Genomic DNA, 23,928 nt, shown 5'->3' with positions numbered 1-23,928 from the left:
AACACATTTCCACAATTTACCAAAAAATTTAGGAATACTTAGTTATACGGACTCAACATTGAATTGTTTTCTTAAGCAAAGGAAAAATGTAAAAATCTATATTTTTATCTGAAAAACCATCATTAAGATTTGCAAGTAATCTTTAAAAAGAAGTCCAGCAGCAAGTTGGGTAGGGGAACAAATTTTGTCAAATACTTTATTCAAAATTTCTTTCAGGATAAAGTAGTGATTTATTTTCATCCTACATTTTATAAATTATTATTTGTTTTTATTATCTCTTTGGATTTAATAGTCGGGATGAATTTCGTATGTCTAAACTTATAATTAACATAATTGGAAAGTGATGATAATTGACTGCTGATTTAGAACAGTCAGTGGAAGTTGAGACATTTGTAAGAATGAGTTGGTCGTTTGTTGTGAAACGAGGAGTCCAAGGACTTTTTTGTGAACAATTACGCGGCTTCTGTGTTGTGTGAAAAATAAAATCCGTCCACGTCGCTCAAGAACAACTGATAATATTGTCACTGTGCCCAAGATGTTGTCCATTCTTTAAAATTGGGCATTCTACAAACGTCATTACACCATATTTTGAGTAAACAAGAAATCAAGGCGGCGATCATCAACAATGTTGTGTTTTTGTTGATTGGGCCTTTAAACTAGATGAAAATGATCCGAAATTCCCTCAGAGATTAATATTGACTGGTCAGGCCCATTTACACTTTGGTGTCATCGTCAACAAGTCAAAATTGTCGCATCTGGAGCTCTGAAAACCCAGGATTTGTTGTTGAGAAGTCTCTATTTCCTCAACGTGTGACTGCTAGATGCAGTTTATCTCCAGCTGAGTAATTGGACTTTCCTTTTTTGGAAATGATTAAATATTTTTCATGCTATTTTCTTATAAAAATGTCATTACACTGTGCGACAAAATTAATTTTTTTTTCATAATTACAGGTTATGATGGTCAAGACCTCGAAAAAATTCACATTTATATAAAGGATATAACAAGGAACGTTTCTTCATGTTAAGAACTAACAAGTAAAAAATAAGGTAAATTCGTTAAGGGTAGATAAAAGCAAATATGACGGGAGGCTGGGTGCTATATATGTATATATATATATATATATATATATATATATATATATATATATATATATATATATATATATATATATATATATTTTTTCGAGGTCTTGACCATCATAACCTGTAATTATGAAAAAAAAATTAATTTTGTCGCACAGTGTAATGACATTTTTATAAGAAAATAGCATGAAAAATATTTAATCATTTCCAAAAAAGGAAAGTCCAATTACTCAGCTGGAGATAAACTGCATCTAGCAGTCACACGTTGAGGAAATAGAGACTTCTCAACAACAAATCCTGGGTTTTCAGAGCTCCAGATGCGACAATTTTGACTTGTTGACGATGACACCAAAGTGTAAATGGGCCTGACCAGTCAATATTAATCTCTGAGGGAACTTCGGATCATTTTCATCTAGTTTAAAGGCCCAATCAACAAAAACACAACATTGTTGATGATCGCCGCCTTGATTTCTTGTTTACTCAAAATATGGTGTAATGACGTTTGTAGAATGCCCAATTTTAAAGAATGGACAACATCTTGGGCACAGTGACAATATTATCAGTTGTTCTTGAGCGACGTGGACGGATTTTATTTTCACACAACACAGAAGCCGCGTAATTGTTCACAAAAAAGTCCTTGGACTCCTCGTTTTCACAACAAACGACCAACTCATTCTTACAAATGTCTCAACTTCCACTGACTGTTCTAAATCAGCAGTCAATTATCATCACTTTCCAATTATGTTAATTATAAGTTTAGACATACGAAATTCATCCCGACTATTAAATCCAAAGAGATAATAAAAACAAATAATAATTTATAAAATGTAGGATGAAAATAAATCACTACTTTATCCTGAAAGAAATTTTGAATAAAGTATTTGACAAAATTTGTTCCCCTACCCAACTTGCTGCTGGACTTCTTTTTAAAGATTACTTGCAAATCTTAATGATGGTTTTTCAGATAAAAATATAGATTTTTACATTTTTCCTTTGCTTAAGAAAACAATTCAATGTTGAGTCCGTATAACTAAGTATTCCTAAATTTTTTGGTAAATTGTGGAAATGTGTTCATGCGGAACTTTAAAGAAAAGCACCGCCTAACATAATGATAAAAAACAGCACAAATCGAAAAATTGCCTTAGATAATAATGGAATAATTAAAATTTCCATTTCTAACTTATGGACACAACCACATGCTGGGTTGCCATAAATATCCAAAACAACTTGAGGAAAGTCATCAGTTTTCCCTTGCAAATATTCGCAATAACATAACCATAGCCTCGTTGAAAGCAAACTCAACTTTAAAAATGTTTAAACTAATACCTTTTCTATTGTCTTTGGTTTTGGTAGTCAGTTATATAAAAGCTAGTCCCATATTACCTCAATTAGATGAGGATGAAGACACTGTGGAAATTTCGGCCAATACTTTGGACCTACCGCCTCCTCAGCAGAACTCAAAGGATGTAATTGATTTGAGTTTTTATGGAATGGCAATGTTCGGAAAACCAGATCATAAGGATACAGCTGAGCTGGTGGCCAATTATAAAACTGCGAATGCTACAGTAAATCCCGAAGAGTTGGGTTCATATTTGGAGGGTGATATTCTTGTGCCCACCGATGGAGTAACAACCAAAAATGGTTTGACCACACAAAGTTCACGCTGGCCAAACGCCGTTGTACCATATGAAATCCGAGGTAATTTCAATGCTCAAGATATGGCGATCATAGAACATGCCATTGCTGAATATCATCGCCGTACGTGTATACGATTTGTTCGACGCACCTCGGAACAGGATTACATATCTATTGTGAGTGGTAATTCCGGTTGTTGGTCTTCGGTGGACGTGTTGGTGGTAAACAGGAAGTTAATTTGCAATCACCTGGATGTTTGACTAAACCAGGGACGACCATGCACGAATTAATGCATGCCTTGGGATTTTTGCATGAACAGAATCGTGAAGAACGCGATGCATTTGTATCGATACAATATGAAAACATCCAACCAAGTGCTGCATCGAATTTCGAAAGAGCTAGTCACACAATGGCTTTTGGTGTTCCCTACGATTATGGCAGTGTTATGCATTATTCATCAAATGCTTTCTCCACGAATGGTCAACCCACAATAATAGCAACGGTAAGTGTAAATGCTCGGAGCTTATTCTTATTCATATTAAATTTACTCTTAGCAACCCATGGGTGGAGCAAAAATGGGCCAACGTGATGGATTTTCTGATATGGATATTGAAAAACTTAATCGCATGTATGACTGCCCGTCCTCCTCTGGCTCAGTTGCGGCTGGAACAGGTGGTGGCCAAGCTTCCACTGCTGGTAATGCAGCCATCGATAATGCCCTAATCAATAGCTTTGTAAGTGGCATTATGACCGGTTTGGGCTTCGGAGATAATTCAGTGGTTTGAATCAGTGCGAAATATGAAAACAAAAAAATTAAAGACCTGTATCAGTATTGTTGTATTTGCAACCAATTAATGTTTTAACAATTTACTTTTGATTTAATTTAAATAAATATTTATTTATTTTATTAATACCTTTGTTTTTATTTCTTCTTTCAATCATACAAACATTCGATTACTACTTTGTAGATAACTTATATAAACTTAAACCTCTTACCCTTGATCTCTTTTACTCAGTCTATAGGCATACTCAAAAATGTATTGCTTAAATATCCATACTCATATCCATAATAACATTGGGATCAATATTATCAGAGTTTGTTGATATATCTTCATCATCAAATTTCAATTTCATGCCAGTGAATTTAACTGAAGGCGAATCTTCCTCTTCGATTGTTGGAAATTGATTGGGAGCTTTGGGTATTTTGTGAGCAGAATAGCTATCCCAGGCTTGTTTGCCATAGATTTCATCTATTATTGATTCATCATCCATTAGATCTTCTATGCAGGTCTTCAGAATCGTGGAGGTAACAATGCAATCACGGTTTAAGGCCAAACTCTTATGGAAATATGTTATAGCCTCCTCCAAATTGCCCATAAGGGCATAAACAAAACCAATGTCTGTAAGTGTTTGTGGTGTGTTGGGGTTCAAAAGCAAGGCCTTGAAATAATGAATAATTAAAACTCAAGAAAAGTAAAATTAATAAATATATCTTACATATTGATGATATTCTAATGCCTCCTTGTATTTTTTATTCTTGCGACAACAATGTCCCAAATTATTAAACAGCGGCTCCCATCTGGCCGAAACTTCTTCCTTATTCTGTTTGGCTCTATTCGTAACAATATCGGCTGTTGTCCGGAACACTTCTTCAGCACTTTCGTAACTAAAAAAATAACAAGTTAAAAAAATTATTTTCAGTACTGACATATTCCGCTTTATACTTACAATTCGTATTCGTATTTGATAACGCCCAATTCATGTAACACAAATACGTCCAGAGGTGCAATCGACATCGCTTGATAGAAGAATTTCTCCGCGAGCTCTAGATTTTTAACCAAGCCACATTCTACACCAATATATAGTAATGGTAAGTGGCAACCACGCATAAGCTGAGTAGCTTTAAAATATGCTGCCATGGCCTGCAACAAAATGTATTAAAAATCAGACTTAGGTATTAACTCGTCGTAGAGAAATTATCTATCAACAATCTTTGACATTTTATTCAATAGAGTATCAAAAGGATTCCGTTAAATTATTTGTTATATAGAGAATGTTATATTTTAAAATAATTAAAAGAAACTAGACCCACCTGGTCATGCTCATTTTCTTTGGCAAAGGAATGTCCATAAGCTAACCAAGCAGGACCATACAATCTGTCTAATGAGGTAGCTTTGGATAGGTAACGTCTGGCAGGATCACTTTTACCAATCATATCATAATAGCAACCAACAGCATACCATGATATGGCTTTATCTGGATAACGATCCACCAATTTGTGAGCAACATAGAAGAGTTCTAAAATGGAGATATTTAAATAAAGTACATATTTCAAACACAACTAATTTACTTACTATTGTAATCCCCAAATTCAGCCAAACAGCCAATTTGTACCGTACGAGCACCATCGTGATAGGGATCAATTTTAAGCAATCTTTGGAAAGAAATAAAAGAATACAAGAAATTTTTACATTTCAATAAACACCCAACGTTTTACTTACTCATTTAAAAGTTTAAAACTTTTCTTGTAGTCACAGTCGTAAAAGTGTTTCTCTGCCTCAGCGGCCATAACATCTGTACTTTTTTGTATGCGTTGCATGCTAGTTGAGAGCAAGATTGATGTGGGACTATCCGCACTATCCTTAGAACGATTACGATTTGGTGTCTCCATATGGGAACGCTGTGAATCGTTTATCAGGGAAGAGGCACGGGTTAAACTGACTTGCAATGAGAATGGTGGTATCTTCAAATCTTCAAGAACTCTGAAATTACGAAATTAAAATGCGTTCTTCATTGCCTTTTTAAATAAATTTGTTATATAATCACTTGTTGGCTGGTGACAAAATTTGATTTTGTGTTGGTGTCATAAATTTAGGCAGTACATTTTTATGAATACTAGCATCCGAGTTACGAGTCATTTGTATTTTATCATTCAACTCTTTTATCGATTTCAATGTGCTCATATTACCAATGGGAGTCTCTTCAGCATTTGTATTCTGAAATGAAGGTGTTGAGATTTGTGGCATTACATAGTGTGTGTTATTTTGTTTGAGTTTACTTACCGGTCCAATAGATTCATAATACTTTTTCAGTTTTGTTTCATATAATTTCTTTATAAACTTGGCATCCGACTCAGAGGATTGATGTTCCAATGGCAAGTGTTGCATTAGTTCTTTCTCTGAAAACGGAAATGAAAGGCGTATTTAACGGGAGCATTGAGAAGTCCCCTAATTTCTTATAAACGATTTGTTATTCAAACGTACTTCCTAAAGACTTCTTCTTTAAAAATTCTTTATTGTAGAATGGAGGAATTGACTGGTATGTTAAGAATTCCAAATATTATTAAACTCAATTGCTGAAGAATCTTCTGTACTGACAGCTTTTTACAATTGTCAGCTAAATTGCAAAGCAATGTGAGTCGACATCTTTTGGTGTCACGGGAAACGCGTAGGATTTTATAAATTTAGTGGCTTTAGTCTTGCGGAACTGTTTTAAATTACAAGGCTATATAATTATTTCGATGAAGTTAATGATTACCGACAAAGGTTCAGCAATGAACCAAAATGGGCAGCAATGAGAAGCACAAGAAATCACATTTGGGGAGCTGTTGCAGATGGTTGCAATAAGAAATGCCTAAAGGCCTGATTACAAGAAACAAATTTGTTCCCTCATAATTCCTGAAAAAATCCTCACAGTTCCCTAAGTTGCAAATAGTTCACCAAGGCAATGTGGAGCAATATACTACTATTAACAGTTTTGGAAATTTTTATAAGAAACGCGAACTGTTTGGCAAACGTCCAAATTTGCATTCTTGAGCCAATTAGACGTTTTTAAAACTAGTGATATTCCTTCCTTGCCGTAATATTGCTCTATTTTGGAAACCATCCAATAATAAAAAGATCCATAATAAGTGATCCATTCTCTTCTTACTCCACAATGTAATTTCAAAATGGCACACTTATATTTGTATTCTCTCACTTCAAAAAGTACCGATTAGAGCTCGCAGCTTCTACAACAATTGTAACATTTTTGCGAAATAAATTATTAAAGTTTGACACGATGTGGGGCTATACCAAAACAAAAATTTAAGAAACTCGCGCACCTTGTTTTCCTTGCATTGATACCGTTTCACTCTGTTTAAATATTATGGTTATGGAAAACGGTTTCCCTATGAATAATTCTAGCTCACCTTCCCAGGCCATTAACATTTCATGCTGCACCAGAGCCTCCAAAGCTTCATAACAGTACACGGATTTGTGCAACGCTTGTACATAATAATCCATGGCCAAACCACGATTATCCATTGCCTCGTAAATTTTACCTTTCAGGAAACTAATTGAGGCTAAAATTTCCTAAAATACAATCGAGAATTAATAATTTGATAGTATATTCAGCAAACTTGCAATGAACATACATTTTTACATCCCTCTTCGCCGAACAACAAACTTGGTCCATCCATACCACCACCATCCAATGGTTGATTGATTAATGACGATGCCAAATATTCAATATCCACCGTATTAATGACCACAATAGCTTCGTTGTATTCTTTCGCCTCGTACAGACATTCCAACAATAGATTATAGCACGGTATATGAGTTTTTTCCAATTTATGGTAGCGTATTGTGTGTGCAGCGCGATGGTATTCCTTTAGTAGGAACATACACTGCGCCTGGCAGTAGACATCTTTGGGATCATTTTGACTTAGACAGCACACTTTTTCGGCCCAAAACAATGCAGTTTGATAGCGCCTCATATCACAGAATTGCTTTACCAATTTCCTATAGTGTTCGACATCAATGGTACCACCGCCGCTACCATTGGTGGCATCACTGGCGCTGCTAGTATTGTTACGCATTTCACTATCACCAGTCATGGTGTAATCGGCACGCAAGTTACTGATTTACTCAATTAATAGGGCTTTGGTCCTGATAATCCTGTCCAACCAATGTGTCCAACTCAATTCACTTGGTCTCTTGATGTGAGCGCGCGGGAAACCAAAATGAAAAACGTCCCCAATATAAGAAAGGCAAAAAGAAAGAATGAACGGTGAAACATAAAGAGAAAGCAAAATCCCTGAGTACGTCTTTTGTTTACGAATAAGAAATTAGGAAAAATGCGCAATCAGCTGGAAGGATTCATTAAATGAGCAGAGGAACCAGCTTTTTCCGGAAAAGCGACATCTGTTTGTCAAATGTGAATTTGATGGGAAACGCTCGTTTTTTTCAAAAAATATAACGTTGCCGTTCGCAAACAGTAAAAAAAAAAAAAAGAAATAACTAAATAAAAAATGGTACAATAATATAGGAAGACAAAAGGCACGTCAGGTTACTTTTCCTGCAAATTGTTACTGGAAGTCTGTTAACCCGAAAGAGAGACATTTTGACATTTCTTTCAGTGACAGTTTGCAAATTCTTGTCGGACAAATTTCTACTTGCAATCACTTGCAACTCTTCTGCTTCTCTTTCATCGACATAGAATCAGATGTTTTTCTATTGGTTGTTTAGTTCTTTTTATGCTTTCAAATTGCCGATGACTTAAGCCAACCAAATATGCTCTTTATGTATTTCCAGCCTAAGGCCTGTTAAAAATGATTTTGTCGGACACATAAATCGTTTTTCGTTATTACAAGTTTCATTTAAGTATGAACTGTTCGATAAGCAAACAGTCAGACCATCTTCCCTTTATCTTTTAACGTATAGTTTACTGAATTCATGATTTGATTATATAGCAATAACAGCAAAAATTATTTAAATAAAAAATGCATAACGCAAATAGTTTATTTTATATTGAAGAACTGAATTATAAATTTATTTCACGAATTTAATCACAAGTTAGCATTTTGTTTATTATTTTTAAACTAAAATGAAGATGCCATTGTGAAAAATGCAGTGAATACCAGTTTCAATAATGTGAACTTTATACTTCACTTTTCCTAAAGTAAGGGATAACAAAAGTGGACTACAAAGGAAAGATATACGAACGGGTCTAAATGTTTTTTTTTTTTTTTTGGAGAACAATTTTACAAAATGTAAAAAAAAACGTAAATATTAATATGTAATAAGACAATAAAAGACTATTTCCAACATTTTTAGACAAACGCCATTAGCAAAACGTTTAAAGGATTCCGGGGAACACATCAAATCTATATTTCTTTTATTGCTCATATTATTATTTTATTGCTAATTTCCTTTTTATTTATAAAACTTGTAAAATTGGTGGTTCTTCTTCTTCTTTTTAATTCTTTTTTTCACTTGAACTGGATCATGGTATAATTATCAAAGGTAGCAGCACATCCCAGCTGATTTGACTCTATAATGCTATTGTCAAATTCGATATGACGTTTTCTGATTCATTTTCTGTTCTTGGTATATAATAGGTATACACTTTTTGATATAAAATTTCAGTCAGGACAATGTGAACATATTTTTTGCCTAATAATAGAAAACCACTGTTATAATTTACAAAACGCCAACCTCAATGGCGCCGAAACTTTTTTTCGTGGTAATATTAACATATATTTCATGTTTCATAAAATATCAGAATTTATAATCCTTTAATGCATATATGCAGTTTGGGGTAATATTACATGTTTGGTGCAAAATATAAGTGAAATTAGATAAAAATATATATGGAAATTACACATATATTTAGACAAATTTCACTAGGGTTTGTCCTTGTACCAACAAATGTTTTGTAGAGAATTGAATTGTAATTGGACAATAATTGCGACCTGTACTTTGTTAACAAAAATACATGAAAAGACGGACAAACCTGTATACATCGACCCATAGGAAAGGTATTGACCAATATATCCCATCTTCACACCAGATGTTGTGGTAGTAATTGTTCGAAAATTGCTAAATGGTACTTATTTTGGATCACTTTTGGTGTCTATGATGGAGATATGTACACTGTTTTGGGTATGCGTAATAAATATTGTCATATTTAGCATTGAATGAAGGGATAGAGCAAACATTCTTCAATTTGATTTTGGTATCACAGTTGGACTTACATATGGAGACGTTGAAATGGTTTTGGAAAGAAGAATTGGATATGGGTCCATCGTGCAATGGTTTTACTAATATCCACGTCGTTTATTTTAAAATAAAAAATTTTGAAGACTTTTTGGTGAAATTTGGTGTAAACATTTCCTTAATCATGGCTAAATAAGAAAGGTTGATCAACTTCAAGAAAACTAGCAAAATTCAATTCTTTACTGTAACATTATTGTTTCATCCCAAAATTATACATTTTATTGCCCTTTAACGTGAAAAAATATGCATTTCGGTTGTCTATAATTTGAAATAATTTTTAAATTATTTTCTTCTTTATTCATAACAATACACACAGACACACAAACTGAGTATATGTTTTGACAGAATAGGGGCACCAAAAGAAAAATATGTATTTATGGGGTAGTTTTGTTCTACCTTCTGTAATTGTGCCATGTCCTAATTATTCTTTTCGAAGAAGAAAAAACTTGAATAATATATAAAACCTTGATAGTCTGAAAATTTAGTACTATATTAAGTTTTGATATAAAAATATTGTTCAACTTAAAAAAATTTGCATTTTTAGTACTAACAAGTTAAAAAGCAGTAAGTTCGGCCGGGCCTAACTTTGAATACCCTCCAACATTTGGAACGAATTTGGAAATTTTCAAAAAATAAAATCCTTAAAAAATTCTGTTAAAATTTTAAAAGTACTGAATATAGCCGTTATATTGGGGTCTATACGACGTGGACCTACATAGGCATTGTTTGCCATTAGCCATTGCCATATTCAAATTCGAAACTTGAAATAAACGGTGAATAATGTAGCTAAAATCATCAAAATATCGTATATAGGGATTTACCGGTATATCGGATCTGTGCGAAGACCTGGGCCAGTATAGACAATTTTCTGTCACAGGCTATAGCATCCATTACTAACGTCAAATACGATATCTCAAACAATTTCGGTAGGTATTGTACCTAAACTCGTCAAAATACCGAATATAGGGAGGTACTGATGTATGGGGCCTATACGAAGACCTGGGTCTGCATAGGCAATTTTCTGTCACAGAATGTAGTTCCCATTACGAACTCTAAATACGTAATTTGAAACAATTCCGGTAATGACGCTTAAATCATCAAAATACCGAATTTTGGGAGGTGCCGTTATATGGGGTCTATACGAAGACGTAGACCTGCACATACAATTTTCTGTCATAGGCTGTAGTATCCATTACGAATCTAAAATTCCAAATTTGAAACAATTCCGGTGAATAATGTCGCTAAAATCGTCAAAATACCGAATATAGGGAGGTACCGTTATATGGGGGCTATATGAAAACGTGGACCTACATGGCCCATTTACGAACTTAACCTGCATATTGGAAAAATAAACATATAGCCTTCTATCTCAATTCGTTGGAAAGATAGCGTGATTACAACAGGCAGACGGACATGGCTAAATCGACTTAGAATTTTACGCTGATCAAGAATATATATATATATATATATATATATATATATATATATATATATATATATATATATATATATATATATATATATATATATACTTTGTTGGGTCTGACATGACCATTTCCATAGTATGGTGGAGGGTATAAAAAGGCCAAATTCGAACTGTTTAAATGAATCTAAAAGGTGAATCTTGAGGTGGACTTTACAATGAAGATAAGGTAGGGTAGGTACCTGAATACAATTTTTTCTTTTGGTAGTCTTGTAACGTCATTATATGTATACAGTATGTGTAATATTGTTTTGAATAATAAAAAAAATTAAAAAATGTTCCAATTCTGTTGAAATTTAAATTCATATTACAGTTTTTTGGAAGAACAAATGTTTCCGCTTTGATAGTATAGTTGCTGCATTTGTTACTGGTAAAATTGAAAAAATATTTCGTGTTTTTAAAATTTAATCATTCTGCCCTACCTTGTAATTATTGTACCATGCTTGCTTGTTTATCATAAATCCCAAAACATCAATAGTTTTAATACAAAACACAACGCAATGGCAACTCATGAGTAGCATCAAACATGTTTCAATCGAACATGTATGATGTTACAACACTCCTTTACCATTAGACCAACTAGTCAAGCAACCAGCGAACGAACAAACTTGACTTAACATCACGCAAATCCTCAAAATCCTGCAAACATCAGCGACACAGTATCACAGTCTCTTGGTTTTATTCGAAAGGTGAGGTTTTATTTTCCAAAAGCGCTCTATCGCCAACACCAATGGACAGACGTTAGAAGCTATTAGGAAAGAAAAACTAAAGAAAACTGGTCTTCTATTGTATTTTCTGGCCATTAAAGACTTTTAGCAAAAAAGTGAAAATAATAGTATTTTTAACTTTAAACTGTGTCGTGGACCAAAAAATTGGAAATTGAAAAATAAAAACATGTGTTTTCTTATTTGCAGTTTTTAAAAGACAAAACCCAAAAGACTTCCATATATTTTTATGTATTATTTCTTGTGATAAAAAAATCTGTAAATCTGTTGTAAAAAAGAAGTGAACTGAGGCCCAACGAGAATCCCCCAACAGGAAAAAAGGGAACATAAACGAAAATTAAATCTCAAGCAAATGAACATTAGCAGCAGCAGCAGTGTGGTTGTAAATTTTGTTGTACTATTTGTATAATTTGTAATTCCCTTTTTTGCCTGTCCAAACAACCGACCGAACGACCTACCGACAAACCAAGCCGAGAAAAAAGAGGAACTCTAAGAAAAAACCATACGAACAAGTGTCAAAAAGAGCTCGGAAGGCAGGCAAGTAGGAAGAGTCGTCATCATCACCAGTATTACAGAATTCCGACACGGAGCGTAACATTTTTTACAACTAACGGTGAATGAAATTTTTTATGCGTTTCATCTGTTCATTCGGTGACTTTTATTGTAAAACTTTTTTAAAAATACCAACAACTACAAATGCTAGTGCTATTGGTTTTGGGTTAGTGTGAGTGTGTATGAAATTGTTGTTGTTAGTGAGTGATTTTTTTTTTTTTTTGGAAATAATGTACTGAGATTATTAAAAAGTAACAAAAACCACAACATTGTTCTCCATCTCCATTGATTGGAAATCGAAAAATGTGCTTTGACTTCAACATCATCCCACTACGACCCATAAGGCTGACGCTGTGATTTCGACGGAGAAGTGCATTTGGAAAAGAGAAGAGGTGTAGCAAATAAAATTGTTGCTCTACTCCCTCTCTCGTCGTGTTACAGACATTTTCGCTTTGGCACGTTGTCGCAAAGGCAGGTTAGTAAATATTTCGACAAGTATTGCAATTTTTGTTGGTTTATTTAGTTGTTGTTTTTGTTGTTCTTATCATTGTCCCAATAAAAATGTTTCCCAAAATCATTTATAACTTTTAATTAAAAATAAGACTCTCCAAACTCTTGAAGTAATAGAGAACGAATGGCCTGCGAAGAGAAAGAGAAATGTAGAGCAGAACACACTACCGACTTCAACAAATTCATTGAAATTCAAGTTCGACATTAGAACACTTTGTCATCCGATGAACAGTAATTGTTGAAGAGATAGAAGAGGGGGGAGGCTGGCGGCAGAGTGGCCTCTTTGTTTAACCCTCAGTCTGTGAATAAAAAAAGAGGAAGGTATATTGTATTGGGGTCAAATTTGCACATATAAAGTGTTAACAGCTTTGCATGAGGATGAAAGGCTCTTTTTAATAGTTTCGATAAGTCTCCAGTTAGAATTTGCCTGAAAATGATAGGCAAATTCTAACTGGAGACTTATCGAAACTATTAAAAGAGCCTTTCATCCTCATGCAAAGCTGTTAACACTTTATATGGGCAAATTTGACCCCAATACAATATACCTTCCTCTTTTTTTATACACAGACTGAGGGTTAAACAAGAGGCCACAACAAAACAAAGAAAGACCGCTTCAATACTAATTTTTGTAATTTAAATTGGATTTTTTATAAAAATATTCACAATGGCTTTAAGATAAAACTACTTATGTTGACGTATTGTCGGAGTTATGATTAAGCGTTTATATGCCATTTTTCAGATACAGGTTTTTTGGCATGCTCTTCCTAAATTCTTGGTCAGATTTCCGATATTTGCTAAATTTTTAAAGATATCCATATACGGGGCCTAAATATATATAATAGAGGGTTAGGCTGGTGGCAGAGTTCCTCATTTGTTTAACCCTCAGTCTGTTTCTAAAAATAGGAAATCATATTGCACTGGGGTCAAATTTGTGCAAAAAATATTAAAAGCATTGCATGTGGAATACTTTGTTTTATGATAATGTTGTAGTCCAAAATAAGTCTTGATTTAAATCTCCACGAAAATATTCAAACAAAAATTGCTTCTAAAATAATTTTGATAACATACATTAGAGATTTTTTTTAAATCAACGGCTTTAAAATAGAACTTCAAATGTTGGATATCGTCGGCGCCAGTCTTATTTGGTCAGTTTACCAATATCAATTTTTAAGATATCCACAAATAGTTAAATGAAGTAAAAAGTATAAAAATACATTTCCAAAATCAGAATATTATTATACCCTACAACACTTTGTGTTGGGGAAATTGAAAATGGAGGTAGGGTTATGGTCAGAATAGAATAGGGTTGAAATGGGCCAAAAACTGAAAAATTTTCTGATTTTGCAATTGCTCCTCAGGTCGCGGAAGTTAGCATGAGGCTAGAGGTAAGGACTTGGCAGAAGCCTTAAAATTTGGATGGTCATCGGGTAATATTTAGTGGGTGAAATAGGCCATAACATTTGTGTGAAATAAAAGTCCAATTTTCTTATTAATATTTGTAATCCCGGCGAAATCACAAATAGAGGAAAAGGTCAATTCTGACCCCTATGTAGATGCCGATATCGGATACATATAGCGGAGTATATACAATTTGTATATACAAGGGAAAGGGATGTTAGCAAGAATGCTGGACCGATTTTGACAAATTTTGTCAATTCAGAAAGCCCTCTTGCAATAAAAGAATAAAATCTAAAAAAATGTATAAAAAAATGCCAACAACGATGTTAATATAGATTTTGTGGTATTTTGTGACATATTTTTATTTTTTCACTAGCTGGCCCGGTCCGCGTTGCCGGCCCGTAGTTTTTGTCTATTATGCATATATTCCCAAGCATAATTATTCACAGATATGACTGATATAAGTGTTCACGTACATGTCGATTTAAAGTGTTTTAAAATACCTGTACCCATTTTTAACCAGTGGGCTTCAATATTTAAACCGTGGGCTTCAACTGTGTGGATGTGCTATACAAATCTATTAAAAAGTATATATCAATCTTATCGCCATATAAGGGATCAAATTAATTTTTAATATGGTAAAAATCGTAGCAAAATCTTCCAGTCAAATGAGCAGTAATTTGGAATTTGCTGTATTTTGTATACTACATAATTGAGGGCTGAATGATTTAAGAATAACCAAAGTTAATTACTTTTTTAAACCCATTAGCAACTTGGATTGTGCATTAGAGTCCTCATAAGTCCCCCTAACCATGTCAGTCTGTTTGTCCGCCAAAAGGTGGACTTGAGAGGGTATTATAACATGGATAAAAATTCTAAAATTTGTAGATATGTTGAAATTTTAGTGTAAGATTTTCACACCCCTAATACGCATTATTATCCAAATTCTTTGAAATGTGGTTAAATTAGGAGGTACCTTCTTTATATGGGCACTACTCCGAAACATCGACCTACATTGAAAACTTTCTTCTACCCCTTATAATCCAAGATGACAAATAGAGGCCAAATCAAAATATAGCAGAACAATATAGCATGTCATAGCATTTCGCGTGATTTAAATAAGTAAAATAGTTTTATCCACCTCATAATTGAGGGCAGAATGATAAGATGGGAATTAATTTTATTTGCCATTTAAATTGTAAGTTGGAGACCCCTTAAAGTCCATATTTTCATCATAGGATAATTCAATGATGATTAAACAAATATTCGGTCCCGTGCTACTTTCTTATATTTGTAATTTGTTCATGTTTCCACAATTTATTTCATATGGATGCACATCCCAAATCTACGTTCCCAACCAATATTCTCTTGGGGGTTAAAAATTCAATAGAATACAAAATTTTCTTTTCTGACCACACATTAGATGTGAAAGTGGACTTGGGGATACTCCAATGTGGGGACTTTACTTAAATAAATTCCTATGTGGCAATTATCTGTATGATGGTTCCCTACCCCAGGGTGGCATAAATAAAATTTTTTAGCCAAATCAATTGATGAATGTGGTCAATACCAATATGGGCCCTACTCTGAAAATTTCAAATTTTAAGCGAAGAGGTTATCTACCCCCTTAGAAACAAAAATGTCAAATAAGGGCCAAAAAATGAAAAAAGTGACCAAGACCCCAAAAATAACTTAAATCATAGATGGTTATATAAATATGAAATCGGGTTGTTCCCTTATCCGTGAGTTATGATCGATATAAAGACCTGCAAAAGTGATTTTAGGTATTTTGAATGTTTGGGAAGAATTTCTGGAAGGATATAAAACCTTTTCTTACTAAAAGTCCCATTCGCTCTACTATTTTGCACCTTTTATTTCAATATTGGTATATTACTTATTATTCTCCCAAAGAATTTTGCATTTTGAGCTCTCATTGGACGGATCATTGTCACGCTTTGAAATGAGCCCCATTAAGCTTTTTCGGTCATTTTTGTTTGTTTAAATGTGTTCGCATCTTCCAGCTAACCCACGATGTAGGCCCTAGAGTTGAAAGGTAGATGTCAGTTAACATCCTATTTCGCACTTATTTAATTTTTTAGTGAAAAATTATTCTTTATTTTGTTCACAAAAAATCCACTGAATTCAATATGATAATACAAATTGAAAAAAAAAAAAATTGACAAAAAAAGAATAACAAATTGAAAAAGTCTTCAACTTTTTCGCTGATTTTTTACAGCAAATGTTTTACGATCCTTCCTTACAAAGTTTGTCAATAGAATGTACTATTACTTTAAAATTCGATTCCATTGAAAATGTTTTTTTGATTTTTGCAATGAGATCTCTTTTTCATGATTTTTCAGCGATTTAGAAAAAGTAATTATCTTTTAACTTTGGTGTGACCGCGTTAAATTATTTCGATATCATCTATTCCGTTTCGCCACCACATAATTCGCTACTACACTTCCATGTAACCCGCCATCAATTTCAGTTCTCAAGAAATCAAGTCAATTAAATAAATTGGTTTTAATATTCGAATTCAAAAATAAAAACTAAAAAACACTACAAATGTACATTAGAAAAAAGCCAGTCAAAATAGAAAAAAATCATGCAAAATAAAACATTACTATTGTACATTTGAAAAGTCAAAATGAAATGTTAATATATCACATTTTTACGCGATTTTTTTGGATATTATCCTTTTCGGAGAGGAGACAACTCCGAATTTGTGTGGATCTTTAAAATCAGTCCAGCGGTTCTTAAGTTATAAGCGTAGTAACTAACACAACTTACATTTATATATATAGATATTTTTTATCGCATGCGATTTTTTTTCAATTTGACTTATAATATTGAAGTGTACATTTTGTAATATTTTTTTTACGTTACAACACAGCTTGGGGATATTATATGCAGTTGCAATTATCGTCCGATGCTCACGAAAATTTTCACAAGCGTAGGGTTAGGCTCAAAAGGGCTAGACCTATTGTTTTCAAAGATGTCCGCAATATATTTAGTGGTTGAAATTGACCAACAACTAAAAATGTTCCTGGTTAAAGGTCACAAATAGAAACCAAAGGACAGGAAATCTCGCATGAAGTTAGAGTTTAGGACAGCGGGTAGAATAGACCACTAATTGTGTGTGAAAAATGCCAACATTACTTTCAGGCGATATCCGAAATACATTCTGGCTTTTTGATACTGATTTCGTTGACGAATATAGCCAAATATTGTAGACAAGGAAATCATGTAGACGAGACTAAATTTGGGGATAGGTATGAGCCCCTTGCATTCGCAAAATATTTAGGGGTTCAAATGGATTATATTTAGCTGTAAAATGGATCACAACAACTAACAGCACGACGGAGTGCGTAAATATTGGGCAAATGTCCCTGGTCAAAATGCTAAGGGTAATATCTGGATTAGTTGTGATCTAGATCCAAAATGGATATGTCCAAATCCAAATTAATGGGGGCTTCTAACATATTGTAGTATTGTAGGGTATCACATGGTCGGCCCTGTACAGCTATAGCCTTTGCTTACTTGTTTTTTGAATAAATAATTATAATTATGGAAATTTGTTCCGTGTGATAATTTTTTTTTGCAATTGTGTTAAAAGAGTAAATAACGAACAATTTGTCCAATACGCGTACAAATAAATTATTCCAGATATATTATTATTATTCCTTTACTATTCCAGTCATAAATATTAAAATAAATAATACGTATTTTTTATCTAGTTTCAAATTTATTCTAAAAAGTATGTGGACTTCTTCTATTTGGCGTCAGCGTTTCGAGCAAGCCTCTTCCATAATTATGTTTTTCTAAATATTCGCAATGTTGGACTAATGAAATTTTTTTTTAGAAAATCGCAGTTATATTATGCCGATTAAACAAAGACCGCACATCTGGCTTTCAGAATTTATGGTAATTCACTATTCCATTTGTCTACTGATCATCGGATCCTCACGCGAAAAATGCTTGATCTACTTTCCAAAAACAAAGGATTTAGCAAACAATCTATGCGAAACTTCAATTACTTTCACAAAGTCGCCTAAAATGTCTATTGGTCAAATTTGTTCTCAGAAACTTTTTTAACATGATCTAAAAGCCTTAACACATACTTAAGCTTGTTTGTAGTGTAAATCATGGGTTGGGTAAAAGTGTAAAAGAATAACGAACAATAAATTTCGAATTGCATTCTTTACATTCTGAGCCAGCAAATAAATTAAGTCAGAGATAATAAATAATTATTTTGCATTTTATAAGACTTAAAAGATTTAATATTTTGACTTCTATTGGAATTTTAGATTGATTTCAACAGTACGTGTTAGGCCTCTTTAGTACTCAAAGTACACAATTTGTTCAGTTTGAAAACTTTTTTAATCCAAACGTCATGCATTGTACTAAATTTTTAGACTTTTTAGGTTTTCTAAATTATTGTATAGAATAATCGGAATATGTTTATCTTTTATACCAAAAAGTCTTCGGAATCTTTCATTTCGAAGTTTATCGAGGAGGATAAAAGTAAAACCATTGCAAAATGGATCCACATCCAATTTTTCTGTACAAAAGTATTTCAACGTATCCCTGGAAACCTCAATGTCAAATTTAGTAATATTTAGTATGCATATCCGAAAAAATCTACATCACTCCATCCTACGATTTAATATTTTTTCGAACAATTGTAGTAGGTATTTGAAAAACCACCACGAGATACGAAATTTCGGGATTCCAGCTCTATTCATTTAGTCAATACGGAATTTAGTACCATTTTAATACTAATACCAAATCTCAAACACAGAAACTGCCTCCATATGTCCAGACTAAACATAAGCAGCGACCCTGATACCAAAATTTAGTATATAAGCATTATCTGTTCACCTAATACCAAATTGTACAAAATATAGTACAATTTAGTAGTTTTTATGTAGTACATATTGTCATGTGTATGTAAAAATTATAATTCTACACCACATACACCCAGAGAAAAAATGACAACATCCGTGTATGAAATGACCACATCCGTGTATGATAGTGTATCAACCACGTTTGGTGTCAAAATGAGCACGCTGTTGTCATTTTGACACCGAGATTTTGGCAACGATTTCAACAACAGATGTGCATGAAATGAGCACATACGTGGTCATTTCGAGCACGCCCCGTTGTCAGATTGTCAACGCTTCGTTGTCAGATCGTCAACGCTTCGTTGTCAGATTGTCAACGCTCCGTTGTCGGATTGTCAACGCCCGTTGTCAGATTGAAATCAATGGTGGTCATTTTTTGATATCCGTTCCTTTTCCATTTTATACCCTTAGTAGAAGAAACGAAATTTTTTGAAAAGTATTTTATTGAACGAAACCAATTACATAAATTCAATATAAATACATATTTGATTTAACAAAACAATTCGAATTACATATATTCAATGTATAGAAACAAATTAAATTAACTTAAATCTGAAATAACTTTTCCATTATTCATAGGATATAAGTGAAATGGGTAAGTAATAAAATCTAAAATTGGTATTAAAAAAATTGTATCCTCATTCAGAGAACCAACTTCATACGATTGTAAATGATAATCAAAGTTTTTAACTTTTACTTGGTTACATAAAATGTAAACATTTTCATTTTCAATTATTAAATGTTTAATTTTGAAAAGTTCAATTGCGGCATTATTTGTTGCTAAATAATAGTTTTTTTTATACCTAGTTCCCTTAAAAAAAATGTCATCAGACACTTTGCAATTTTGGTAATTTAAAACTGGCTTACGTTTTTTTGTAACAATATTCCTCTTTTGCCAAATCTTCGATGGTATGCGTATTAATGATAACATTTGGTTCTAAGTTATCTTCGTGTTTTAATAAAAATTGGAAAATTTCAATCCAGACTTAATAGATAATGAACGACAGGGATTTACTCTTGATGTAGTATTTCCTAAATAGGCTTTTGCTTCCTTGTGTTTAGCTTCGAATCTCATGCTCCAGAGATATTTAAGGGGACCACATTTTCGGATAGCAGTGGGATAGTGGACAAGAAAGTGGTGGTTGCTGCTTTGCTTGTGCTAGGCTCGGAAATCAAAAGCTTTATTCTTTTGGACTTCTTGTTTCTATACTTGGCATAAAGTTTTCCGCTTGCGTTGTTCTTTCCTTTTCTTGAAATGTAATAATAATCCTAAAAATAAAGACATATTATAAGTTAAGAAACTACATAATCAGATACGTTGTTTATATTGTTGTCGTTGTTAATCTTACCCTCATTTCGTTTTCAAGAGGAAAAACGGAACAAATTTCATCCAATATGCGCATATAGTCTTGAGTGTAAAGAGTAACATTGTTGGTTAAAATATCTTCAATAATTATATTAATTATATCATCTCTTTGCTCGTCACTTAATTTCTTATTAACGCTACTACATTCAAGCGCTAGTTTCCCCTTCGAGGTATGTGTTAACAATTCCGTTAGATCCTATATTAAATAAAAAAACTACATTAACTATGCTTACACAAATATTACTCTTACCTTACCTCTGACAAAATTCCTTTGGCTTTTGAGCAGTTCGAACCTGTAGTGTCGGGAGTACCAGGAGTACTTGCAGGTGTCTCGTTGCGTTTCCACCATTCACCTATTTTAGATGGAACTGACATAGTTTCGTCATCAATCCCGAGCTATTGTTATGACAATATTAATACTGAGTTCAACTCTGTAAAACAAATAATACGTACCTTTCGTTTTTTCCAAGCAAAGAGCTTTTCTCTGAATTCAACACGCAGTCCCAATGGTGGCACTGCTTCCTTTAAATCTTCTTTTTTTCAAGTACTGCAAGCTGCGAAATGTTACATGTGATGCTAAAAGAACAAAAAAGAAAATTCTTTGTTAATTACACTGATTAACTGAAAAATTCATTTTTATTTACTTACCTTTTAATTGTTCAAAAAGCGACTCCATATTTATTCCTTTTAAGAACTCCCTTAACATATAATCGTCCTCATTGTTTTCCGCATCTTGACTGCTGCAATGGTTTGTATCGCGAACCACAACAATATTGCCATCGATTTCTAACAACTCACCAATGATATTTTGAGGATCTTGCGAATTATTATTCATTTTCAATAAATTTTTTGCACAATGCGTCCTTTCTCTTTCAATAACACGGAAAAAAAATGTAAATATGCAGCCGATTGCACACGAGTAAAAAAAATGACAACGGTGGTGCATGATTCATACACGGTAGTTGCTAAAATGGCAACGATCGTGTACGATTCATGCACGTCGGTGTACAAAGTAACAACGGTGGTGCATCATTATGCAGGTGGTGGTGCATAATTCATACACGACCGGTGTCATATTGACAACGACCGTGTGTGAATCATGCACCACCGTTGTCATTTTTTTACTCGTGTGTAATCGGCTGCAATTACCAATATTACAAATGGACAAATTAAGCACGGCTGTTGTTGGTACCGAAAGTTGACCACGTCTCGGTGTCAATTTGAGCACGTTCGTGCACAATTCACCAACAGCCGTTGTTGAAAAATATAACAACGGGTCGTTGCGAAAATGACAACATACGTGCTTGATTTCGCAACGGGATTTTTCCCTCAGTGTAGAGGTAAGGGAATTATGTACTTGTGCATTTGTTTGTAACATGGAGAAGGAAGCGAGATAGACCCATAGTTACCGATCCTCAAACTATGGGTCTATCTCTGACTGGATTTATGCATGTCAGTCCATCCGTCTGTCCCTGTATTTGTTTGGTCCTATTGAAATTGGCGAGAATCGTTTCAAATCTAAATATAGCTCCCATATATATCTTCAACCGATTTCGCGTTTATTGCGCACCAAATGGCCAAATGACCTGAAGCAAGTACATCAAATTTGTTGAAAGTCGGTTCCGATATAGCTATAGCTCCCATATATATTTGTTTCTTCCGATTTGGTGATTAAGTTCCTCACATTAGTAATATGCACTTCACAAGAATCATATTTGGTACCAGATAACTCATGAAGCTTAAATATAACTCTGTCCAATTTAATCGAGATCAGATCAGATTTGGATAAAGCTCTCATATATATCTTTATCAGATATCAGGTGCACCAAATGGTTAATATCAGCCCAAATAGACTGAATGTTGGCACTTCCAACGGAATTCAGCCTAGAAGCAATTACTTTAAATTTTTGTGAAAATCGGTCCAGATATAGCTATAGCTCCCATATGTATGATTCAATCAATTTGGTGTTGAAGTCCCTCGCATGCGTAATATGCACTCCACAACAATGATATTTGATACCAGACATCAGATACAGCTCGAAAATATGTCTGCCAAATTTTATCGAGATCGATTCAGATTCTTATGCAGCTCGATATACATCTTCATCCGATTTTTCACCACATATGTATATCAGCCCAATTTGGATAGATTTTTTCGTATTCAACCGAATTTTTCTATTTGGTAAAACTCGGTCCGGTATACCTATTGCTACAATAAATATTTTTATACCCTACAACACTATGTGTTGGGGCCATGATAAGTTTGATTGGGCCAACAATTATGTAACACCTCGAAAATGTGTGCTTCCCACATAGGAATGTATATATGGATCTTCCTATCTCGCCGAGATGAGTCGATCTAGCTATGTATGTCCGTCCGTCCGTCTGTCCATGTTAATTTGTAATCACTCTACAGGTCGCAATTATGGCCCGATCTTCACGAAATTTAGAATGGAGGTGGGGATAGAGCCCAAATGAAACTCTATCAGATGATCGCATAATATTTAGGGGTGGAAATGGACCAAAAACTAAAAAAATCCCTGATTTTGCAATTGTTCTACAGGTTACAATTATAGACCAATCGAAGCGGAAGTTAGCATGGGGCTAGAGCTTAAGGCTGGGCAGAAGCCTTCCAATTTTGATGATCATCGGGTAATATTTAGTGGGTTAAATATGCCATAACATTTGTGTTAAATAAAAGTCAAAATTTCCATTAAACGAATCCCGAATATTATTAATCCCGACGAAATCACAAAAAGACGAACAGGTCAATTCTGACCGTTACGTAGATGCCGATAGTAAACATATCGGATACATATAGCGAAATATATACAATGTATGTATACAAAGGGGATGTTAGTTAGAATGCTTATATCTCAATAATGGCTGGACCGATTTTGACAATTTTGTAACTTAGAATGCCCCTTTTGGCAATAAACGTATAAAATCTAAAAAAAAACACATAAAAATGCCAATAATGATGCTAATATAGATTTTGTAGTATATGTGAAATTTTTTTTTTAATTTTTAAAATTTTTATCGCGTGCGATTTTTTCAATTTGACTTATAATATTGAAGTGTACATTTTGTAATATTTTTTTTACGTTTCAACACAGGTTGAGGTTGTTATATCCAGATTGCAATTATCGTCCGATCCGCACGAAAGTTTTCACAAGGGTAGGGTTAGGCTCAGAAGGGCTAGGCTAGGGAAATGGCCCAACAATTAAAAATATTC

General features: G+C 33.7%; 3 protein-coding genes and 1 pseudogene across 3 annotated transcripts in view; 2 read left to right on the top strand and 2 right to left on the bottom strand.

The window, feature by feature from the left end:
• The first annotated feature begins 2,393 nt into the window (after positions 1 to 2,393).
• LOC131807191 (high choriolytic enzyme 1-like) lies at positions 2,394 to 3,503 on the top strand (annotated as a pseudogene).
• An 81-nt stretch (positions 3,504 to 3,584) lies between these two features.
• Positions 3,585 to 7,677, bottom strand: LOC131807196 (cell division cycle protein 16 homolog). The gene is made up of 10 exons (XM_059132239.1): positions 7,133 to 7,677; positions 6,908 to 7,070; positions 5,781 to 5,896; positions 5,545 to 5,714; positions 5,220 to 5,480; positions 5,073 to 5,152; positions 4,811 to 5,016; positions 4,447 to 4,640; positions 4,216 to 4,384; positions 3,585 to 4,158 (listed from the first exon to the last, which is right to left on the bottom strand). Exons 1-10 carry the CDS (start codon positions 7,592 to 7,594, stop codon positions 3,763 to 3,765), a joined length of 2,217 nt encoding a protein of 738 aa, XP_058988222.1. The 5' UTR covers positions 7,595 to 7,677; the 3' UTR covers positions 3,585 to 3,762.
• Positions 7,678 to 11,905: 4,228 nt separating this feature from the next.
• Positions 11,906 to 23,928, top strand: part of LOC131807195 (uncharacterized) — a 147,014-nt gene continuing 134,991 nt past the window's right edge. The window contains exon 1 of the mRNA XM_059132238.1: positions 11,906 to 12,990. The gene's annotated coding sequence lies outside the window, so the exon portion shown is untranslated. The remainder of the gene's footprint in view (positions 12,991 to 23,928) is intronic.
• LOC131807184 (uncharacterized) lies at positions 20,399 to 21,616 on the bottom strand. Its single transcript, XM_059132221.1, has 3 exons — positions 20,949 to 21,616; positions 20,677 to 20,889; positions 20,399 to 20,596 (listed from the first exon to the last, which is right to left on the bottom strand). Exons 1-3 carry the CDS (start codon positions 21,066 to 21,068, stop codon positions 20,399 to 20,401), a joined length of 531 nt encoding a protein of 176 aa, XP_058988204.1. The 5' UTR covers positions 21,069 to 21,616.

This window comes from Musca domestica, unplaced genomic scaffold (assembly GCF_030504385.1).
Source record: "Musca domestica strain aabys unplaced genomic scaffold, Musca_domestica.polishedcontigs.V.1.1 117, whole genome shotgun sequence".
Taxonomy (NCBI): Eukaryota; Metazoa; Arthropoda; class Insecta; order Diptera; family Muscidae; genus Musca; species Musca domestica.
This window is presented reverse-complemented; position numbering and strand designations above follow the sequence as displayed.

Coding starts and splice junctions, on each gene's coding strand:
- LOC131807196 (XM_059132239.1), bottom strand. CDS start 7,594: ATGACTGGTGATAGTGAAATGCGTAACAATACTAGCAGCGCCAGTGAT. Junction 5,481..5,544: donor ATTTTGTCACCAGCCAACAA/GTGATTATATAA, acceptor TCGTAATTTCAG/AGTTCTTGAAGATTTGAAGA. Junction 4,385..4,446: donor ATCAAATACGAATACGAATT/GTAAGTATAAAG, acceptor TTATTTTTTTAG/TTACGAAAGTGCTGAAGAAG.
- LOC131807184 (XM_059132221.1), bottom strand. CDS start 21,068: ATGTCAGTTCCATCTAAAATAGGTGAATGGTGGAAACGCAACGAGACA. Junction 20,890..20,948: donor CCAAAGGAATTTTGTCAGAG/GTAAGGTAAGAG, acceptor TATTTAATATAG/GATCTAACGGAATTGTTAAC. Junction 20,597..20,676: donor CTCTTGAAAACGAAATGAGG/GTAAGATTAACA, acceptor CTTTATTTTTAG/GATTATTATTACATTTCAAG.